This window comes from Myxocyprinus asiaticus, chromosome 20 (assembly GCF_019703515.2).
Source record: "Myxocyprinus asiaticus isolate MX2 ecotype Aquarium Trade chromosome 20, UBuf_Myxa_2, whole genome shotgun sequence".
Lineage (NCBI taxonomy): Eukaryota > Metazoa > Chordata > Actinopteri > Cypriniformes > Catostomidae > Myxocyprinus > Myxocyprinus asiaticus.
In genome coordinates this window covers 10488565-10512042 of record NC_059363.1, presented here as the reverse complement: position 1 = coordinate 10512042, position 23478 = coordinate 10488565, and the positions used below count along the sequence as shown (strand labels likewise).

Here is a 23478-nt window from a genome sequence, read left to right as displayed (position 1 = left end):
ACCTCAAGTCGCTGCGAGCCACTCACATCCCAGGCAACCTCAACACTACAGCAGACGCGCTGTCATGGCAGGTTTCCCTCAGGGGAGAGTGGAGACTCCACCCTCAGGTGGTCCAGCTGATTTGGAATCGATTCGGTCGGGCACAGGTGGACTTGTTCGCCTCCCAAGAATCCTCCCACTGCCCGCTCTGGTACGCCCTCACCGAGGCTCCCCTCGGTATAGATGCGCTGGCACACAGCTGGCCCCCTGGCATTCGCAAATATGCGTTTCCCCCAGTGAGCCTGCTTGCACAGACCCTGTGCAAGGTCAGGGAGGACGAGGAGGAGGTCGTCCTGGTAGCACCCTACTGGCCCACCCAGACGTGGTTCTCAGACCTCACGCTCCTCGTGACAGATCCCCCCTGGCAAATTCCCCTGAAGAAGGACCTTCTTTCTCAGGGACGGGGCACCCTCTGGCACCCACGCCCAGACCTCTGGAATCTCCATGTCTGGTCCCTGGATGGGACACGGAAGACCTAAGTGGCCTTCCACCCACGGTGGTAGACACGATCACTCAGGCTAGGGCCCCCTCTACGAGGCGCCTGTATGCCTTTAAGTGGCGTCTATTCGCTAAGTGGTGTTCTTCCCGACAGGAAGACCCCCAGAGATGCGCAGTCGGATCAGTGATTTCCTTCCTGCAGGAGAGGCTGGAAGGGAGGCTGTCCCATTCCACCTTGAAGGTGTACGTTGCTGCCATAGCAGCACACCACGACGCAGTTGACGGTAAGTCCTTTGGGAAGCACGAGCTGATCATCAGGTTCCTAAGAGGTGCCAGGAGGCTGAATCCCTCCAGACCGCGCCTTGTTCTCTCATGGGACCTCTCTGTAGTTCTTCAGGGTCTACAGAGAGCCCCCTTTGAGCCTTTGCAGTCAGCCAAGCTTAAGGCACTCTCCTTGAAGACTGCCCTCCTGACTGCCCTCACTTCCATCAAGAGGGTAGGTGACCTGCAAGCATCCTCTTTCAGCGAAACGTGCCTGGAGTTCGATCCGGGCTATTCTCACGTGATCCTGAGACCCCGACCGGGCTATGTGCCCAAGGTTCCCACCACTCCTTTTAGGGACCAGGTGGTGAACATGCATGCGCTGCCCCAGGAGGAGGCAGACCCATCCCTGTCGTTGCTGTGTCCGGTGCTCGCTTTACGCATCTATTTGGATCGCACGCAGAGCTTTAGAGTCTCTGAGCAGCTCTTTGTCTGCTTTGGTGCACAGCGGAAAGAAAGCGCTATCTCCAAGCAGAGGATCACCCACTGGCTCGTTGACGCCATAACCATGGCATATCTCGCCCAAAACATGCCGCCCACGGTAGGGCTACGAGCCCATTCTACCCATGGTGTAGCGGCTTCTTGGGCCCTGGCCAGAGGTGCCTCTCTAACAGACATTTGCAGAGCAGCGGGCTGGGCAACACCCAACACCTTTGCAAGGTTCTACAACCTCCAGGTGGAACCAGTTTCGTCCCAGGTAGTGGCACGCAACACAAGCGGATAAGCCCGGGATAGCCGGCCGGGTGTATCGCTTGCACATAGCGCCTTCCACCTCCTTTTGAGCTGAAGACGTGCGCCATTAATTCCCAGTAATGTTCAAAAAATTTGTTCCCTGGTTGACTTCCTCCGAGCCCTGTGGCAGTCGAGTTTTCGGAGAGACTCACTGCCGGCCCAGTACACACGCTAACGAAGAGCCCTGTTCTTGGGTAGGTGCTCCGCATGTGGTGGTTCCCTGTAAGGCTAAACCCCATGCGATCTATATCTTCTGCTAGTTCATTTCCCTGCTGGCAAACTGCGTCTTCCTTGGGCAGAGATCCTCTGCCCCAGTCTGCATGTTTGTAGTAACTCCTCCCCCATTGGGCAGGATCTACCTTGAAGGCTCTCCACTTGGTTGGAAAGACCATGTGACATATTTTTCCACTTAAAAATATCCCCCCCTCTCTTGGGGCGAGGTGTGGTCTCCGTGGTGTCCTCCCCTTGGGGAGCCCAGTCGGACCTGGTGGCCCAGTCAGATAATCCCCCTTCTTTTTTAGGGAGTGGAAAAAGAGAAGGGGAAAAGAGGCCATGACTGGGTTAAGCCTGTCTCTATCTTTGGGTAGTCGACTTGTCCCCAAAAAGGGCTGTTCGACACTCATAACTGTGTTGGGAGGTTTCGTGTCGACCTGGTGTGCTGGCTATGTGACACATAGCAAGTCTGCCCTCCACACACCGCCAGTTCACGTAACACCGTTCAGCGTTGTGGTGTTTTGTATAGGGACCCCTAGTATCACTACATCGACACCAACGTCGAGTGAGTGACAGATAGGGAACGTCATGGTTACTGGTGTCGATATCGACACCAACATCTCGTTCCCTCCATCAGGGAATGGAGGTTACACCAGTAACCATGACGTTTTCCAGTCATGTAAAAGTGAAGGAAAATTTGAAAAATACCTAAATGTCCTGGAAAATAATTATTTGTCCTGAAAATATTTTAGTATAATAAAACAGTTTAACTGTGTTGCTAGCAATGTTTTCGTTACATGTAAAAAAAACATGGTAACAATTGGAACTCGGAATAGGAGTCAAAAACACAAACTGCCAGCAGCTGCGGATTGTGAAACAACACTGAAAGGGGTCGCACACTGGACACTTCTGGCGGACGACATGGCGCGTTCTATAATTGGAAACAACTGTTTTCAATGAAGGTATGCACACCGCTATGCCCTGAGTGGCGGCGCCCAGCTACGACTCCAGAGGCTGCTCAAATTTCTGCTACACCACAGAGCGCAATTCACATATTTTCTATTAAATTCAACCCAAATAATTAGAAGAACCCTGCCCAAAGGGGTGACTCATGGCACCCAAAGATGGATGGGAAGGCAGGCATGGACAAGCTGACAAGGAAGGATCTGGAGGATGTTTAAGATGCCAGGGAGGAGTTGGTGGACAATCAGGTGGCCAGGGAGGAGCCTGCGGACGATCAGAAGGCCAGGGAGATGACCACAGGGCAGGGACTGTGTCAGGAGGCCTGGGAGGCATCCATGGGGACAGGGTCAGGAGGCCTGGGAGGCGGCCACAGGGCAGGGAATGGGTCAGGAGGCCTGGGAGGTAGCCACATGGCTGGGACAGGGTCGGGAGGTCTGGGAAGCAGCCACAGAGTCATAGTTGGTTCAGGAGGCGGAGCCGAAGGTGGAGTGGGCAGAGCCGCAGGAAGAGCAGGGAATTGAGTTCCAGGAGGAGGGTCCAGAGACAGAGCGGGCGGAGCCACAGGAGGAGCAGGGAATTGAGTTCCAGGAGGAGGCAGTGGAGCCACAGGAAGAGCAGGGACTTGAGACTCAGGAGAATGAACCGGAATGGGTTTATCCACGGGAGGAGTCGTTGTGGGAGACTCAGAGGGCAGAGTCATGGGAGACTCAGAGGGCGGAGTCATGGGAAACTCAGAGGGCGGAGTCGTCATGGTCAGGAACACTGGCAGCAACTGGGGAATGACCTGCGTGGCGTGAGCACTGGCAGCGACGGGGGACGAACTCCACGGTCGTGAGCACGGGCAGTGACAGGGGAACGACCTCCGTGGTCGTGAGCACAGGCAGCAACAGGGGAACGACCTCCGTGGTCGTGAGCATGGGCAGCGACGGGGATCTAATCGCAGCTTTTTAATGATAACAAGGAGAAGGTAATATAATAAACATGGAAGAATACACACGAAGTAAATGTATACATAAATGCTACAGCTTATCATAAGAACATAAGAACAATAACTGACAATGAGTGAATGAAACAAGAAGGTATATACACACACAGATGAATGATGAGGGAACAGGGAACAGCTGTGGAAGATGGAGGGCAGGTGAGTGTTGTCAAAAGGTGCATGCTGGGAGTTGTAGTCCATAAACAAAAGGGAAAACTAAACAGTAACTGAACTGAAGGTGAGGGAAAAAAAACACGAGGCAGTTCGTGACAGTGTGTGGCACAGTTTAAAATTTTGGTGTCTTAATAACCTACTGTGGCAGTGCAGCTAGACTCCCAATTAAAAGTGAACCAGAAATTCTGCCAAGAGATGCTAAAAAACAATTAACTTCTCTTAGCTTCCTGATGGGCCAACGCATTGCTATAGATGGTCAAGAATGCAGTAATCTTTACAAGTTAATGTTGCTAAGATCTGATCACTGCCCAGAAATAAAATGCTGGCTCAGTGAGAAGAATTATTTCCCATGACATAATCAACAACATGATTCACATTATTTTGCTTGATATACTTCGAAAGGTTTTGTCACCCATTCATGATGTTTTTTACGCAATACTCACTGATGAAACTAGAGACATTTCCAACAAAGAACAGCTTGTGGCTTTGTTTCACTGGTTGGATGACTTGTATAATATTCGAGAGGATTTCATTGGACTTTTTGACCTGCCTAAAACCGATGCTCAAACTATCTTAAATGTGCTTAATGACATTTTCATACGATGCAATATATTGCCTGGTTTATGCAGAGGGCAAGCATATGACGGCACTGCGAACATGTCAGCCATTTGAGAGGCATTGCTGCAAGCTTTAAAGAGAGCAATCCAGCAGCAATACATGTGCATTTTTAGCACATTGTTTAAATTATGCCTTCAAGACACTGGGAAAAAATGTAAGGTGATTTGAGATGCTCTGGAGATCTTTCTGGAAGTGACCCATCTGATCAAACAGTCCCCGAAACGAAGCCACGAAAAGACTAACTAAAAGCCAACACACTGAGCCTGCAAACTCTCTGTCTGTTGCGGTGGACTGTGCACAGTGGCACTGTGAAATCAGTCATCGACAACTATGTTTTTGTAACGCTAATGGCAAATTTCAGAAGAATCCCATTACGAATGTGGTCAGAAAGCTGCTGGCAGAAAGTTTAGCACATATTTTGGCCTGTGTCTTGCCTACATGATTTTCTCTCCAACTGAACAGTTATCCAAAAAATTGCAATCCACTGACACAACGCTTTCTTACGAAAGCAAGCCGCGACCGCAACATTGCCATGGTCATGTTCTCGCAATGAGGACATGACTCATCCACAAACGATGTCGCCGCGTGGGCAGTGCCCAGACACATAAGACAGCGATCGTGGCTGTCAGAAGCTGAGAGATAACGACCGCAACCAGGAATAACACACAAACGGAAAGGCATCTTTAAAAAGATGTTCCGTGTGTGCCGCTCTTTTTGTGAATGAAAATATACTCTTTTAGAATATAATCTCTTATTTTTGCTCTGCAGAAGTGCCCAGGGGCATTCTCTGCACTCCACGGGTGCAGAGGGGGAGAGGCCGCTGAAATGCACCGTAAATCCAGCAGTTGTGAGGTGCGTCTTTGGAGGGAATTGAATTCAGTGCACTGAATACAACCGCTCGGCTCCGAAGAGAAAATCTGAATGAGTGGTTGCATACCATCTCCTTTTATACCTGTATGTCCGGGGAAGTGGCATGCAAATTCCACTCACCAATTCTCATTGGCCTTTTTAAAAAAAAGCAGAGGTGTTTGGGGCTCCCAAGAGTGACCCCTAGTGTCACTACATCGACACAACGTCGAGTGAGTGACAGATAGGGAACTTGGCAGAAGTGGTTCAGATCATGTATTTGACAGTCCTTCAGAATATTACAGAAAAAAAGTACTTTGAGGTATAGGACCTGATGAACGCTGAACTTGGTCATCGTTTCAATCAGAAATACTTCAAGGTAGTGGTAGACTTGGAAAATCTCTTTGTCACAGCTGCCTCTGGAGAAGAGGTAAATCTCCAGTCTTCTATTACGTCTTTATACTCCAAGGATTTCGACTTTGACAGTTTGCATGCACATTTGATCATGTTGCCAGACATTATCAAGACATCAAATCAAATCAAATCACTTTATTGTCACACAGCCATATACACAAGTGCAATGGTGTGTGAAATTTTTGGGTGCAGTTCCGATCAACATAGCAGTCGTGACAGTGATGAGACAGTACCAATTTACAATAACATCAAATTAACACAGCACAATTTAAACATCTGATATACACATAAATACACTCAACAATATACAAATAATAACATACACTGTACAGTATACAATACGCACTATATAGATACACATTATTCAATAAAAATAAAAATATATAAAAGTATATATAGTAGTATATATAGAATGTACCGTATTGTACTGTATTGACATTAAGGCTGTCGGTTGATAGTCAGTTGTTAAGAGAGAATATAATATAATAATAATATAATTTTTGACAGTCCGGTGTGAGATATAAGAATAAGGGTAATAAAGTGCAGTGCTGATGTATTTTGATTGTGGGAGATCAAGAGTTCAGAAGTCTGATTGCTTGGGGGAAGAAGCTGTCATGGAGTCGGCTGGTGCAGGTCCTGATGCTGCGACACCGCCTACCTGATGGTAGCAGTGAGAATAGCCCATGGCTCGGGTGGCTGGAGTCTCTGATGATCCTCCGAGCTTTTTTCACACACCGCCTTGTATATATTTCCTGGAGGGAGGGAAGCTCACCTCCAATGACGTGTCTGGCAGTTCACACCACCCTTTGCAGTGCTTTGTGGTTGTGGGCTGTGCTATTGCCGTACCAGGCGGAGATGCAACCAGTCAGGATGCTCTCTACAGTGCAGGTGTAGAACCGTGTGAGGATGTGGCGGTTCATTCCAAACTTCCTCAGCCGTCTCAGGAAGAAGAGGCGCTGATGAGCCTTCTTCACAACGACTTCAGTGTGGACGGACCATGTGAGTTCCTCAGTGATGTGGACACCCAGGAACTTGAAGCTGCTGACTCTCTCCACCGATGCTCCATTGATGGTGATGGGACTGTGTTCTCTGTCTTTTCTTCTGAAGTCCACCACAAGCTCCTTTGTCTTACTGACGTTGAGGGAGAGGTTGTGCTCCTGACACCATTGTGTCAGAGTGTGCACCTCCTCTCTGTAGGCTGTTTCATCATTGTCAGTGATCAGACCTACCACCGTCGTGTCATCAGCAAACTTAATGATGGCATTGGAGTTATGTGTTGCCACACAGTCATGTGTGTACAAGGAATACAGTAGTGGGCTGGGAACACAGCCCTGTGGGGCTCCAGTGTTGAGGGTTAGTGATGAGGAGATGTTGCTGCCTATTCTAACCACCTGGCGTCTGCTTGACAGGAAGTCCAGGATCCAGCTGCACAGTGAGCTGTTTAAGCCCAGAGCCCGGGGTTTCTCATCTAGCTTGGAGGGCACTATGGTGTTGAATGCTGAGCTGTAGTCTACAAACAGCATTCTCACATATGTGTTCTTTTTTTCCAGGTGGGAGAGAGCAGTGTGTAGTGTAGATGCAATGGCATCATCAGTGGAGCGGTTGTTGCGGTAAGCAAACTGCAACGGGTCAAGAGAGAGAGGCAGCACAGAGCAGATGTAATCTCTGATTAGTCTCTCAAAGCATTTGCTGATGATGGGGGTCAGAGCAACAGGACGCCAGTCATTTAAGCAAGCAAGACATATGGACTTCAAGCTTCTGGACTATCAGTAAGGTTCATTAGTGAGGCAATGAATACTGTCCCTGGAGCCAAAACTCTACTAGCCTAACAGAAGTGCACAAATTGCTGAAGCTGTTTTTCAGAATTCCTTTCACAACAGCATCAGCTGATAGATCATTTTCAACACTAAGATGTGTTAAAACATACCTAAGTTCCACAATGACACAGAGAAGACTTAATGACCTGATGTGCAGCCATACACACAGAGAAGTTCTGGCCGAAGTGGACATGATTACCATTGTGGAAGAGTTTATTCAGCGCAATGAGCAAAGGAGATTAGTCTTTGGGAAATTCGAGCACTAAACACATGAGTCTTATTTTTTCTTAAGTATAGTTTTATATTCTCTTAGTCTCTGTGTGTTAATTGTAATGGTCCGGTGGTTTGAAATTATGGGTCCCCCCTTGTTTTGATCGTTCCGCGATCCATGGTAAAAGTGACTGATGTTTAAGCACATTGAAGGGCTTTCACATGACTTGCCCTCAGCCCCGCCAAATACATTGAAATCTATGAAGTAACGCATCAGCGCAACCTCGGCTCCAACTTCACACCACTGTTTTTTCACATGTTTTTGCCTCACAAATTATGTTTTTGATGATAATATAAATGAGTCCTCTTTTTATTTTCTACAATCAAAGCAATTGCCTTTTTTTCTCTTCCAAATAAATGTTTTCAATGTTTATTGTGCACACCTCCCAGTTTCTTGCATGGCAAGATCGTAAATTCGCCCCTCTGTGATGCGTTCTGCAACACTTGTTATGTGAAGGGTAAAGCACCGCTTGATGCTGGTGTTGAGTGGAGCATTGACATTTCGACTCAACTCATGTGAAATACGCTTTACAATGACGAAAGGACATTATTGAAACTCAATTATTGTTAAGCTATTATTGTTGTCTATTCTGATAAAGTCATGCTCAGCAGTTTAAATACTTTTGGAAAATGATACAATAGATCTGCTTTGTTCCTATAATGCTTAAAAATTCTACTGAAATCAGTAGATTTGACATGCAAATTTTAATAAAAAAGAAGGAAAGGACATAATTGAAACTCATTATTATTATTATTATTAGACTATTATCATTGTCTTTTTGGATGAAAAGTCATGCTCGGCAATGAATGGAAATTATAGATCTGCTTTTTTCTTAATGCTTAAATACTATAAAATCCCTTGGCAGATTTCGGTTGTGAACATCTCAAAATGATTCAATCACTCACTCGAAGCACACAAGACTCTTGTTTATCGCCACCTAATGGCATCTCCAGAAGTGGTCACTAAACTAATCAATTAATGTAATTGAACAAATTTGTGAAACAGAAGCAAGCCACACCAAAATACCCTTTATTGCAGCTAATTCTGCACAAATGTGCAGATATGTTGCTATACTTGGATCATTAAAATAGCTTAAGTTGGTGCTTTTAGCATATTCTTTAAAAAAAAAAATAACCCTGGAAAACATGTTTGTGGATCAGTGATTGTCTCAACTCTTTCAACCCTCAAGAGTTTGCATCCCTGTGAGTTATAAACTTTAGACAACGATGACAGTTGGACCACTGCAATTTCTTTTATTTATTTTTTAGTTTTTATAATTCACACTGGGTTGGTAACGTGGTGATTTGGCCTTAATACCTTGGTATGTGAATTAGTTTTTAATAATTCAACGATCGGAGTCATCTTATGTCACAGTTACCACATGTAGTATGCGGACAACAGAGAATTTAGTCATAAAAATGGCATTAGCAATAAAACTCAGAATGTCATGGAATATGACATATTTGGATGAAAATGAATGTTTGAATGTACAAATAATCAAATTAAAATTACGTCCTAGCGTGATAAAAAAAAAAAAAAAAGTATCTTATTTAATTGAATAAATAATCTGCAAGTGATGTGTGCTTCAAAATGAATGTGTAGAGCCATCCGCTCATACACTAAAAACACCTCATCATGATCATCACACGTGATTATGTGTGAGATGACAGAGACAGAGTGCACTCTGAGGTGCGCAGTGCATACAGACTATATATTTAATTAAATCACAGTTTTACAGGGATTAATAATCACACTGGGCCATGGAGCAAATTGCTTATCTAGAGTTGAGAAACTACCACAATAAAAACAGAAAAACGCAAAAATAAAATAATGGACGCATGTGATCTTGCTTAAATATTACACTTGTTGGGTGCATAAAATGTCCTGGAAAATTGTGGGAACCCTATACAGTATATACTGTGTATATACTGTATATACCCACACACATACATATGAACTTACATGGGTAGATGACAAATTTTTTATCAACATCAAGATTTTAGGTTAAAATTAATATCAATGTACAGTATAAGGGAGAGTTTATATTGTATGTCCTGTTTTAGCATTTTTAGTCATCCTTTGCATTCAAAATGTCATAAATTACCCTGAAGTGTGGCAAATGATTTTTTAAAAGCACAAATATTCCATGTAGTCTTCTAATTTGAAAAGTTATGTTAAATGCGGTTCAGTGCAAATCCATTTTTGAATAATGTAAGTGTGGAGCCATTAGATGTATTATTATATAGAGAGATTTATTTCTTTAAAGGCAGTTTCATCACACTATTATGTGTGATTGTGCAGAAATGTATTGGGTTGAGCTCACAAGTGTAATCATATGTGCACACCTCATGCCATTTCAGCCCTGTAGTTACTGAAGCAAGCTTAGCAATGATGCTTTAGGGTCCCACGAAGCCCCACTTCAGAAACACAATTTTAACTCAGTGACTTCTAAATCAGCTTGTTCTGCAAGCACATATAGTAGGTTTCAGGATTTTCAAACTTTCTGATGCCAAGGACCCTCAAATTTGATAATCCCCTTGCAAGGGAACCCCTTCCTAAAATATTAAGGCAGCTATATATTTTCATGAATAAAAACCCATTTATACTGTGTTAGAAGAATAGTAAGTGTCATAATATAAAGACAAAAACATTGTTTACAATATTAAATAATTGTATTTCTCATTGTACTAAGCCAAAATAAATCATTTATATGTTATGTGGAAAATATTCACTTTGTATTAATTTGACAGCATGTAGTTTTCTTTTCTTTTTTTTCTGCCCATTAGTAATGTATGTATAAACTTGAAGAAAAACAATTTTAATTAAAATTTATTTGGAGTCTTTAGAAAACAGAATGAAAAAGTAATAATTGACAAATTCTGCAAATGTTTACACATTTTTTTACCTATGAAATTTTCCACAGACCCCAATTTGAAAACCTTTGCAATATGGTATGATGTTGCCATATGTCACACATCATTTTCATTGAGCTTCCTGTTAACCAGAAAAAAAAAAGAAACAGAGCAGTGTTTCAAGAAACCAACAGTATGTTGTTCTAAAGCCACATAACATGCTTCTACATTTCTTTCAAAACTTGAATTTAGCTAAATGAGAAATTGATACTTTTTAAGAAAAATTGTAGTTGACCATTTTCCATTGTGGTGCAGAGATGCCATATGGCAACATTTCTCCATTTTTTTTCTTCAAAACTCTGTCTATACTTTTGTTATCTGCACTATTTTATTAAAAATGTCTAATGGGAAAAGGAGTTTTTCATCATTAGAACATAATATGTACCATAGATGCACCATCAGGCACAATCAAGTTGCTACATAAGTACAAAGATTTGACCTTACATCTTCTGTAATTTGTCCCATAGCAGTGAGCAACACACATTTTATGATAAGGTATCGTGTGTTTTTGAGTGTGGAAGTATTGATGGAAGGGCCCATATAAAGCTTGACCGGACTGCAGGAAGACAATTATCTCTCAAAACAAAAAGAAAAGATTGTGTTTTTGACAAAGGAAAGAACCTTTTATCAGGAAAAGATTCAAGGCAAGTTGCTTATGTGTGAAATAGATACTTGTGTACCCTATGAGCCAAATACAATTACTTCTATCAAAAACAAAATCTGTTGCCCTTATAAATCTCTCTAGAGGAGGGAAAGTGATAAGCTTTCAATATGAGCTGCCTCTCTAATCCTACGATTAAATGAAACCACCAAGGATGGCTGGATAAATGTTCCCACTGTTATTGTCTCCTAAGATAGTGAGGGACGATCCTCTGGAGTCACATTGTTTTTGTTTTGGGAAAGTGTTTGGAGCAAGGTAATGTGCAGAAAGACTCTTTCGAGTGAGAGACAAACCAAGTGAAAGAAGAGTGTTTTGGAAGGGTACAGAGAAAGCTCAAGAGAGGCAGATAATCAGAGGCAGGGGCAATTAGGCAAGTGTTTTAAACTTCATAAATTCTCCTTGTCAGAGTTAAAGGTCTGTTAAGTGTGTGGACAGTGTGGCATATTTGGTTCTTGAGTAATTTGTGGTTTGATGTGGGAAACCGCAGACTTTATTTTAACGGTCATTTTGATCTTAGTTATAAATGATGATTGAGGTCACAACACAAAAATAGTGTTGCTTTGGAGATATTTTTATTTACTTATTTATTTTAGGTGGCTCAAATGCTCAAATAATACTTGGCAAGGATGGGCAGTATAGTGCAATAGGCTATATTTGTTTTCTGCTAGACGGCAACAGTGCTCCATAGTAATTCATCACTCTGCAGCAAGAGCGACTGCACACAACATTGCTGGATTACAAAGGGAATGTGTTCACAATCAGATGGTTGTTCTCATGAATTATTTTGAGTAGTTATTAACAGCCTTTTCCACAGAGGGAGATTCACTTATCACGTCTAATTATACAAAAATATAACTATTTCTATGAAACTTGTCATACATTTTAAATGTGGCAGTAGTTTTGTGTGTGTTTGTGTGTGTGTGTGTGTGTGTGTGTGTGTGTGTGTGTGTGTGTGTGTGTGCACTCATGGTACCACGGATTCATTAAGGGTTTCTCTAATTTAAAACTAAAGGGAATTAAAATGCACAGATATCACACATTCTTGTATGTGTTTGTGAAACTTAATCACAGTAGGAGGAAAACTCCCCTGCAGTGTGTGATCCTGTGCCATGTTAACACCTCCAAGTGCTGTTTCATTTTCAAAGAGCCTTTCCTGTCCTCAGGAGTGAAAAAAGGTGATGTGCCTTCTGAACTGCTGGATCAAAGTGACACAAATCTATAAATGTCTGTGAACCAGGCACTCCCCCCCCCCCCCCCCCCCGCTCAATATACAATCATTTAATTTATGTAATGCTTTGATAGCATGAAAACAGACAAAATATACAAACTGTCATTTTTTTATTATTATTATTTGAGGGCTTTTACCATTTTATTGACGGAGAAAGCAGGGAGGTGACAGAAAACAAAGAGGGAAATGGGAATAAGGGCATGACACAAGCTTGGACATACAGGTGCATCTCAATAAATTAGAATGTCGTGGAAAAGTTCATTTATTTCAGTAATTCAACTCAAATTGTGAAACTCATGTATTAAATAAATTCAATGCACACAGACTGAAGTAGTTTAAGTCTTTGGTTCTTTTAATTGTGATGATTTTGGCTCACATTTAACAAAAACCCACCAATTCACTATCTCAAAATATTAGAATATGGTGACATGCCAATCAGCTAATCAACTCAAAACACCTGCAAAGGTTTCCTGAGCCTTCAAAATGGTCTCTCAGTTTGGTTCACTAGGCTACACAATCATGGGGAAGACTGCTGATCTGATAGTTGTCCAGAAAACAATCATTGACACCCTTCACAAGGAGGGTAAGCCACAAACATTCATTGCCAAAGAAGCTGGCTGTTCACAGAGTGCTGTATCCAAGCATGTTAACAGAAAGTTGAGTGGAAGGAAAAAGTGTGGAAGAAAAAGATGCACAACCAACCGAGAGAACCACAGCCTTATGAGGATTGTCAAGCAAAATCGATTCAAGAATTTGGGTGAACTTCACAAGGAATGGACTGAGGCTGGTGTCAAGGCATCAAGAGCTACCACACACAGACGTGTCAAGGAATTTAGCTACAGTTATCGTATTCCTCTTGTTAAGCCACTCCTGAACCACAGACAACGTCAGAGGCGTCTTACCTGGGCTAAGGAGAAGAACTGGACTGTTGCCCAGTGGTCCAAAATCCTCTTTTCAGATGAGAGCAAGTTTTGTATTTCATTTGGAAACCAAGGTCCTAGAGTCTGGAGGAAGGGTGGAGAAGCTCATAGCCCAAGTTGCTTGAAGTCCAGTGTTAAGTTTCCACAGTCTGTGATGATTTGGGGTGCAATGTCATCTGCTGGTGTTGGTCCATTGTGTTTTTTGAAAACCAAAGTCACTGCACCTGTTTACCAAGAAATTTTGGAGCACTTCATGCTTCCTTCTGCTGACCAGCTTTTTAAAGATGCTGATTTCATTTTCCAGCAGGATTTGGCACCTGCCCACACTGCCAAAAGCACCAAAAGTTGGTTAAATGACCATGGTGTTGGTATGCTTGACTGGCCAGCAAACTCACCAGACCTGAACCCCATAGAGAATCTATGGGGTATTGTCAAGAGGAAAATGAGAAACAAGAGACCAAAAAATGCAGATGAGCTGAAGGCCACTGTCAAAGAAACCTGGGCTTCCATACCACCTCAGCAGTGCCACAAACTGATCACCTCCATGCCACGCCGAATTGAGGCAGTAATTAAAGCAAAAGGAGCCCCTACCAAGTATTGAGTACATATACAGTAAATGAACATACTTTCCAGAAGGCCAACAATTCACTAAAAAAGTTTTTTTTTATTGGTCTTATGATGTATTCTAATATTTTGAGATAGTGAATTGGTGGGTTTTTGTTAAATGTGAGCCAAAATCATCACAATTAAAAGAACCAAAGACTTAAACTACTTCAGTCTGTGTGCATTGAATTTATTTAATACACGAGTTTCACAATTTGAGTTGAATTACTGAAATAAATGAACTTTTCCACGACATTCTAATTTATTGAGATGCACCTGTAGCTCCAGAATGAGCACTATAGCTCAGTGGTTTTCAACAGTTTTCGCTTCAGTACCCAGATTTTACATACAACCTCAAGTCGCGACATCAAGTAGTACCACAACTGTATAATATTAAAAGTAAACAAAGATGTCTATAAAACATTGACATTTATTACATAGACTAATTAGGGAAATAGGCTAACTACAGCAGCCTAGAACATGAAACAAACACTGTTCTAAATATTGCATTAAAATTAGCCAGATAACCAAGTGGCAGGTTAATTTTCACTAAAATACTGTTTTAAGTTTGATTGGACACATGGCCTTTGAAATCAACAACAACAGACACTGAATACAAGTGTTCTCCTCCCTTTTAAAAATTGACAAGCCTATTAATTTTGCTAACCTAACTATTCAAAATAATATGTTACTATATTTTATGGTTTGAATTTAGCTTTCTTTTTCCCTGCTGTCTGCAACCCTATCAGAAAAGATCTGTGCCCCATTTTTGAGTTTGTGACCCACTGAGATAGCCCACAGTTATGACAGTAACTGTCATTTCAAGAAGTAGCATTTCAAAGTAGAGATTGGCAAGGAAGTATACAGCTGTAGAAGGAGCAAATCTGGTGAAACAGGTGTGGACTGTATCAGAGGATTTATTTTTAGATTCTATTGTTCTGATGTCTATAACTGTACCAGAGCCCTGAGATACACCATCAGACTACCCTTCAGTGCAACCGTAACACCTTAGCAGAGATTAGAATGATAGCAGTAGACGTTTCCCCTCTTGAGGATCTCTTTACTGCCCAAAACATTCTTATCAGGGTAAAAATGAATAAGGGACCCTGAAGTGTAAGAGGAAAGAAAAGAAAATGGTCAGCAGGGGAAAACTGTGTGTGTGAGAGGTCATGTCCTCAGTCTGCTGTACTCCCTCTTTCCGATGATAATAAGTGTCCCAATCGTTCTCTCCATCTGCTCTGTCTGCACAACATCTCTTTTCTCATCCCACTGCCCTCCTACGTGGCCAGTGCAAGTGCCCTTAACAGCCACCTGCAACTGTACTGCTTATTACTACACTGACATCTGTCCATGGTGCTAGCACATGGTTAAGGGTCTGCGGTGGTACCACAAGGATTGCAGGTTGGGTCACAGGTGAGGATGGATCTACCTGGAGTTACTCCATTGGAATGTCTTGTCTTTTTGTATACTGTAAAACTAGTGCCCTGCTAACTGATTTTTCCATTGATTTCTACCATTAGACTCATTTAAATATAGGAATAGGAATCGGAAAAAAATAACAATTTCCTTAATGATTATTTTAGTACTTTGAGGAAGAAATATCTGGCAAAAAGAAATGACATTTTTGTTGCAACCTGATGATGAGATGAGAGAACAGATTCTTGCAAAAGGTGTTTACGTAGATTTTTTAATCTATTTAGTTTTTAAAAATAATACCACAAATAAAATAAAAAAATAAAAAACTCAATGTGCATCATCTACATGTTACTCGCATTTAAGTCTCACAAGTTGGACATGGTGAAATGAATGAACTTGCAGTTAAGTAAATTTGTGATTCAGTAAAAAGAACTGGCTGAAAAAAGTAATGCGTTCGGAAGGTAGCATTGTATGTTTTGCGGTATTTATTCAAAAGAACAGGCAGATAAGTTGCGCTTTGTTTTGCACTATAGATTCAAAAGAATCGGCTCATAAGATTTATTCATTTGGGAATCGCGCTCCACTGGTTGTGCTGTATGTTTCACAATGAAGATTCAGCAGTGGTGTTGTGGTGCAGCTAAATAGCAATGCAGGGAACACTGACAAGAGTATTTTATTGCAGATTCTGTCCACATCAGCAGAAAAAACACATGTTCAAGAACTGTTAATGCAGTTGGAAGTCATGAAAATCATTCAGTTCTGGTGTTTTTGTTTTTCTGTATTCTCAACCCTATTTATAGACGTGTTTGAAAAGCAAAGTTAAGTATTGGGTACAACTGTATCTGTCCTGGTGAACGTAAACAGTTTCACGGAATCAATTCCTTCCAATGCTCTTGGTGGCCTTTAGGTACAACAAATAGTTTCGTATTTCCTGGTCGGTGTTGGTGTGCAGGCTCTTGTGGCCTTGGCAGTGACCAATGAGCACCAGGTGGGATTGCAAAAACTTGTCAAGCCAAATTCTCATGCAACTTCTTCCTCAGTAAATGCAAAGATTTAGATTTAAAACTCTACAGCAAGACGCCAATTGTTGCAGTTATTATTTTCGTTAGCTCAGTGCTTTGTTCTTATTTTGACACGCTTGACACTGATTGGCTGCCAAAACTTCTTGTTGCAAAATGTGACAAAGAATCAGTGAGAAATGTTAAAAAAACTTTTCCAATGATCATCTTCAATTTCTAGGCAGTGTGTGTGACAGAACCAAAAGTGAGGAGTGGCAAGATCTCGATAACAGCATTCGATAGTTGTGACATTCCCTACCATTGTCTAAGTGTTTAAGTTTGTTAGTGGGCAACTTTCCTTTGTCAAAGAAGTCAAACTTCTTGGTTTTGTTTTGTGTTTTGGTTTGTGCATTTTTTTTATTTTATTTTTTTTATTCTCAAATGCTACTTGCAAGCTATTGGGCTTTATATGTGTGTATAATTCTTGGTTTTGAGGGAATTGGTTATACATCCTGCTGTCTGAATACAGCTCTGCCAGTGATGGAGGCTCCCATCAGGCTGGTCCCCTGGAACCCTTCCTTGGAATCCTGAAATTTGGCTCACCTATCATCCTGCAGTGGTATGCCACCCGTACCACTTGAAATCATTGTTGAAACAGCATGATATTGCAGACTCCTGTTCTTAAAAGAAATCCAGAACCCCCTCTGATGAGCTTCATACTGTGTCTCCACAAACCCTCAATAACATGGAACATCAGCACATCTCCTTGGGCTTGCCATTAACACAAACATCCCTAGACACATCTCATGAGGGGATGCTTACAACTCACTTGTGTCTCTTTGGTACCAGCTCATACATCAAACATGATTGCATGACTATATTATTTCTGAGGCTTTGCAAAACAGAAGCAGCTGCTGTCTAGTTCTTGTTTTTCAATAGCGCTTTGTGATTATGACTGTTGATGTGGTTAACTGTGTGAAAATGTCAAAATATTGACCAGCATCATTAGCAATCACCAGATAAATGTGTATGTAATTATAACTTTGTAAAGCATGAAAGAGTGCATGCAGTCATCTTTTGATTGATAGATAGATGTATTGACCTCAGGCAGCAATCTGCTGACATTTTTATGCATCTCTTGCAGTTAAACCAATTTTATTGTAAATAAGTTTTAATCAACTCTGGTAATGACTGATTTAATTACAAAAGAAGATTGAGTAGGCGTTCTTAAATAGTGTTTCATTATTGCACTGTAAAAAAAATTAAATCAATGACAAATTGACTACGACCACAAACTATTTTTAAATAAAACATAAATTTAAATGACTAAACATCTCTAAAAGTATTTATACCTTGTAAAATGTTGTCACCAAATGTAATTGGAATTTTTGACAGTTATTACTGATATTATCTTTTAAACTTCCAAGGGAACAGCGATAATGAGAGAATTCAAATGGCCAATAAGAAAATTCCTTTCAAATATGCCCGGCCCGTAGAGGAGTGGCTTCAGGAGAAAGGTAACTTCCTCGCCGATTCTTTTTCCATCAGTCACATATACTTGTAAAAGATAAATAAGAATATATTATATTTCACTCATCTAATATTATTTTGTCATTTTTTGTTTTTTCTTTTGCCTTTTTAGAAGAGATCTTTGTGTTGATATCAAAGGCAAAATAATCTATAAATAGTTTAATGATTCTATATTGGCCTTGTAAACATTTTATGAATGGTTTAAAAATATAAACCTGCTGAATTTTTTTTTTTTTTTTAAATTAAACCAGCGTAAGCTATTTTGCTGGTCTAAGCTGGTCTCTCAACCTGGTCAAGAAACCAGCCAAGACCAGAAAGCCAGCTTAGGTTGGTTTTAAGATGGTTTTTCCATTGGGACTGTTAAAACAAATTAATTTCAACATAAATTTCTATTGACTTAATGACTGGTAGGTGGAAAGACAGACAGGCAGTCAGACAGACATGCTTTTATTGATTTCTGAGGAGAAATTCAGAAGCACTGCTGAATTTCAAGTGCTGCTGTTATAGGCAGCAGCTTGTGGCAGCACAGGAAGTGTCACCTGAGATGGAAAAGTCAGCATGATAATTGTTTCAGACATTAATTGCATATCATCAAGTGTCCTCATTACAATCACTAGAATTATCCAAGAAATTAGGAAGTTTTATTATTATTATTATTATTATTGTAATAATTTTAGCTTTAGATGTTATGATTTTTGCACTCATTTAACCAGAATTATATTTGTATTTATTTGTTGTCTTTTTTCCCCCAAATTGTTGTGTCCTGCTGCATTATTTTTTATATACAGCTGGCAGATATTTGTGCATTTAATTTAGTCTGATATTTAGATGATACAATATCTTTAGAGTTAAAATAGCATCCTAGAAATGTTTTACCCTTAAAGTGCTACAATCTTAATCGTAATCGGGCTTTCTATCATTTCAGAGCACTTACTGCATTTTGTGTGCCAATGAAATTAAGTTTTGTTATTTATTTATTTGGATTTTCTCTCCTCACATTCATAGTAAATCTTACTTCAGCCATCATGAGCTTGTAGCTAGACTCATTCAGTGAAACATAATGGGTCTGGTTTATTGTCTGGCCCTCCAAATGTTTACGACATGTCTCGTGGTAGTATAACTTGGGGCATTTTGGATGGAAAATTAAGCCATTGTAATCCAACACAGCCATCTACAGTAAGTCATTGTTCCTTGGTTGGGTAGGTTAAGCATCGCTAGACAGCCATTATTCTTGATGCTAAAGAAGAAATTATTGCTCAGTACTACCCATACCGATAACAGTTCTGGATCTTTCTTGCCTCCTCAGGGCGGCAGCTAACGATATTCAACACCCAGGCCACAATAACAATTGGTGGTTCAGACAGCAAGAGGCCGTTTCAGGGCCAGCTCTCCGGACTCTACTATAATGGCCTGAAAGTGCTCAACTTGGCTGCTCAGGGCAACCCTAACATCAGAATTAATGGGAGCGTTAGGCTGGTTGGTGAGGTCCCCTCTGCAGGTTCAGCCAGAACCACGGCTCTCCCCCCAGAGATGTCCACCACCTTTATCGAGACCACCACTACAATGTCCACCACAACAACGGGAAAACACCGCACACCACCCACAATAAAGGTACGATTCCAGACATAAAACAGAGACCCCAGTCACCAGAGATGTTGGGTCAATTATATCCTTTAAGCCAAGAACACACTTCACAACACAACACAAAAGAGCATCGTAGCATCTGTGACTAGAAAGAGCGTATCACAGCAGTGCGCACACGGATGGGAACACACTGAAATCTGGGACTTATTATCATAGACTAGTTGCCGACTAAAAAATAATTCACAATTGGCTTGAGTCATATAATGTGCACTTGGCTTTAATCTGCATGTATGGATCTACCAAATGTCTTTATGTCAGCACTATACCACAAATAATGCTTGGCCTGGGTTTACAATTTAAATAAATGAGGACACAGCCTTGTTGCAACACAACATGGAAAATAAATCTCAGAAGTGTATATTTTGTAGATTTTCTACAAAGCCATTCCTTCAATTCTGCAGGATGTAATTTGTTATTGACAATGTTCCCTATCTGTCACTCACTTGAAGTTGTGTTGATGTAATGACACTAGGGGTCACTCTTGGGAGCCCCAAACACCTCTGCTTTTTGAAAAAAGGTCAATGGGAATTGGCGAGTGGAATTTGCATGCCACTCCCCCGGACATACAGGTATAAAAGGAGCTGGTATGCAACCACTCATTAAGATTTTCTCTTCGGAGCCAAGCGGTTGCATTTAGTGCACTGAATTCAATTTCTCCCTACCGATCACATCAAACTGCTGGATTTTACTGCGCATTTCAGTGGCCTCTCCCCCTCTGCACCTCTCCGCTTCTGACGGCCACAATTGCTGTCTTACGTGTCTGGGTGCTGCCCACGCGGAGACTTTGTTCGTGGATGGGTTTTGTCCTCATTGCGAGAACATGACCATGGCAACATTGCGATCGCTGCTTGCCTTCATAAGAAAGCAAGCTACCCCAGCGGCTCCCCGCCTCGGTCCTTCTACCTATGGGTATGAGGCCACGTCGGTTAACACTGGGGGCTATTTGGGGACTCCAATGGGACCACCTCCGCTGGGTAACCCCCCACGGACCTCCCATTCCTCAGCACGCTCGCTTGCCCCAGTTGGGCTCTTGGATGAGACCGCCGGCTCGTCTCAGGGGGAGTTCGACCTCTTATTCGGGGCCCGGGAAGACAATGAGCTATCGAGCGCAGCATCGGAGAGCAGGCTCGTCCACTCTGACGTGGAGGCTTTGGCTGGGCGTCCCCCTTTGGGTGTGGTAGCCCAGTCTCAGGCTGACGTGGAGATGACGGACATGCTTTCCCGGGCAGCCGCGAGCGTTGGGCTAGAGTGACACTTGTGCCCGCAGAGCGCCACCACCTGGCGCGGGCACCTGAAGCTCCTGTCCAGGGCCTGTAGGTATACGTCATCTCTGACGGCTAAGGCCTACGGTGCCGCTGGACAAGCCGCCTCCGCCCTGCATGCCATGGCTCTCCTGCAGGTACACCAAGCCAAGGCGCTAAAAGAGCTGCACGAGGGTAGTTCTGACCTGGGATTGATACAGGAACTGTGCTTGGCGACCGACCTCGCTCTCCGGGCGACGAAGGTTACGGCGTAGTCTCTCTGGCAGGCGATGTCCACCCTGGTGGTCCAGGAATGCCACCTTTGGCTCTACCTGGTCGACTTGAGAGAGGCTGACAAGGCACGGTTCCTTGACACCCCCATCTCCCAGGTTGGCCTGTTCTGCGACACCGTTGAGGACTTTACCCAGAAATTCTCGGCGGTGAAGCAGCAGACGGAGGCCATTCGACACATCCTGCCCCAGTGCGGCTCAAGACCCCGAACCCCGTCTGCTCGTCGCCAAGGGCATCCTCCTGCAGAAACAGCCCTGGCTCCGCTGCAGCCCACCCCCGCGGCCCGGCCCCAGTGTTGAACCCACTGCAGGAAGCAGACGCCACCCGTCTCATGGCCGGCCCCCAAGAACCCTAGGAAGTCTTCGAAGCGCCCGAGACGGGTGACCCAGGGATGAGGAGACTAGAGCAGGTCTCCAGGCGTGTCATGGTTACAATGGATGCCTCCAAGACAGGCTGGGACGCCGTATGTAACGGGCACACAGCCGCCGGCTCCTGGACTGGCCTGTGGCTGCGTTGGCACATCAACTGCCTCAGTTGTTGGCAGTACTGCTCGCCCAGTGGAGGTTCCGGCCATTGATCCAGGGCAAGCACGTGTTGGTCCGGATGGACAACACGGCGACGGTAGTGTACATCAACCGTCAAGGCGGTCTATGCTCCCTTTGCCTGTCACAACTCGCCCGCCGTCTCCTCCTCTGGAGTCACCAGCGCTTCAAGTCGCTACGAACCACTCACATCCCGGGTGACCTCAACACCGCAGCAGACGCGCTGTCACAACAGGTTACGCTCAGGGGAGAGTGGAGACTCAACCCCCAGGTGGCCCAGCTGATTTGGAGTCGATTCAGTCAAGCCTCAGTTTTTGGGGTCCAAAAATCTGAGGCCTCATTGAAACTCTGGGATCTATCTAATTAAAACCTTGTTATAAACAGTCAATTGTAGGATTTAAATATATATATTTTTAATTGACCACATTAACTTTGTACAAAAGCAAAATCAGATTTATTTGATTCCTTCAGATTATCTTTGTAACATTTTTAAATTATGCTGGGATAATATAGATCATAAGATTTTGCACAAACTTCTTGTGAAATCCATGTTAATTTGAGTACATGCCCAACAACAACAACAATGATTGATGATCATTTTTAACATATTTTATTAAATTAGAAAAGTTTAAAATAGACAAAGTTTCACTAGTGGTCTCAGATTTTTGGACTTTATTGTTTCTTAATAGATGCAAATATAACTGTGGTATTGAAATGAGAAACAATGATTCGCACGAGACACATAAGTTACATACTGTATGTGGACTGGTAAACACATTACAACAACAATACATTGTGTGTGTGTGTGTGGGGGGGGGGGGGGGGGGATGCCAACCATAAATATTCAAAAGAGAGGCTTTGTTTCATTTACAAGAAGTCACTCAACCAGGTGTGTTTGAATGATTTTTAAACAATATGCAAACAACTTGCTCCAGTTAAAGAGAGTTCAAGCCTCTCTTTTTGAAGTGCCCACAACTTCATTTTATTAAGGTCAAGATCATAACAACTTATGCAGCTGACAGTATGTTTATAATTCCCCATCCTTTAGATAAAGATATGAGAGCAAACATACAATGCCTCATTCACACACTCTTGACAAACAAACAGAGTACCACCCACATCAAATTTGACCAAGAGCCAATAAAACACTGTGTTTTGGTGAAATGTGATTTGACTGGCCATTTCATAGGCATCCTGGTACAAATTGAGCTTGTGGAAGTGATATTAAAGCCATCAGTCTTCTCTGTGTCTCTGACAAATTTTGGCAAGATACATTTGTATCCATGAAGCCCCCACAATTGACCACATAAAGAAACTTTGTGATAGACTAATGCTTAAAGAATTAGTACTACAAATTTGTTCTTGCTACTCAGCACTTTTGTTTAATTTAAATAGTACATTAATTTCAGGAAACCATTGGGAAATCCATTGTTCATCACTTAATAATTCACAACAGTGAATATCTCAAAGATAACATCAATCAAATATATCATCATGATAAATGATAGCTCTTTTCAGCCTTCAGTTCAAGAGATACATGGATAGGATGTTGCTCTGTTAAGAGAGAGTGAACACAAACCTTTCTGCTGTAGCATGCATTGGAGTAGGTTTGTAAGCTTGGGATGATTTAGCCAACCTTGAACACCAACAAGGCCTTCTCGAAA

The 23478-nt window shown here is 42.4% G+C and overlaps 1 protein-coding gene across 16 annotated transcripts in view; it reads left to right on the top strand.

The window, feature by feature from the left end:
* LOC127411478 (neurexin-3a-like) overlaps positions 1-23478 on the top strand; it is a 501739-nt gene that overhangs the window by 444867 nt on the left and 33394 nt on the right. For all 16 annotated transcript variants that reach the window (XR_007892290.1, XR_007892289.1, XR_007892288.1 and 13 more), the window contains 2 exons: positions 17994-18083; positions 19403-19707. Coding sequence is in view for 13 of the 16 variants with exons in the window: in XM_051647066.1 (XP_051503026.1) it covers positions 17994-18083; positions 19403-19707 (395 nt within the window). In the remaining 3 variants the exon portion in view is untranslated. The remainder of the gene's footprint in view (positions 1-17993; positions 18084-19402; positions 19708-23478) is intronic.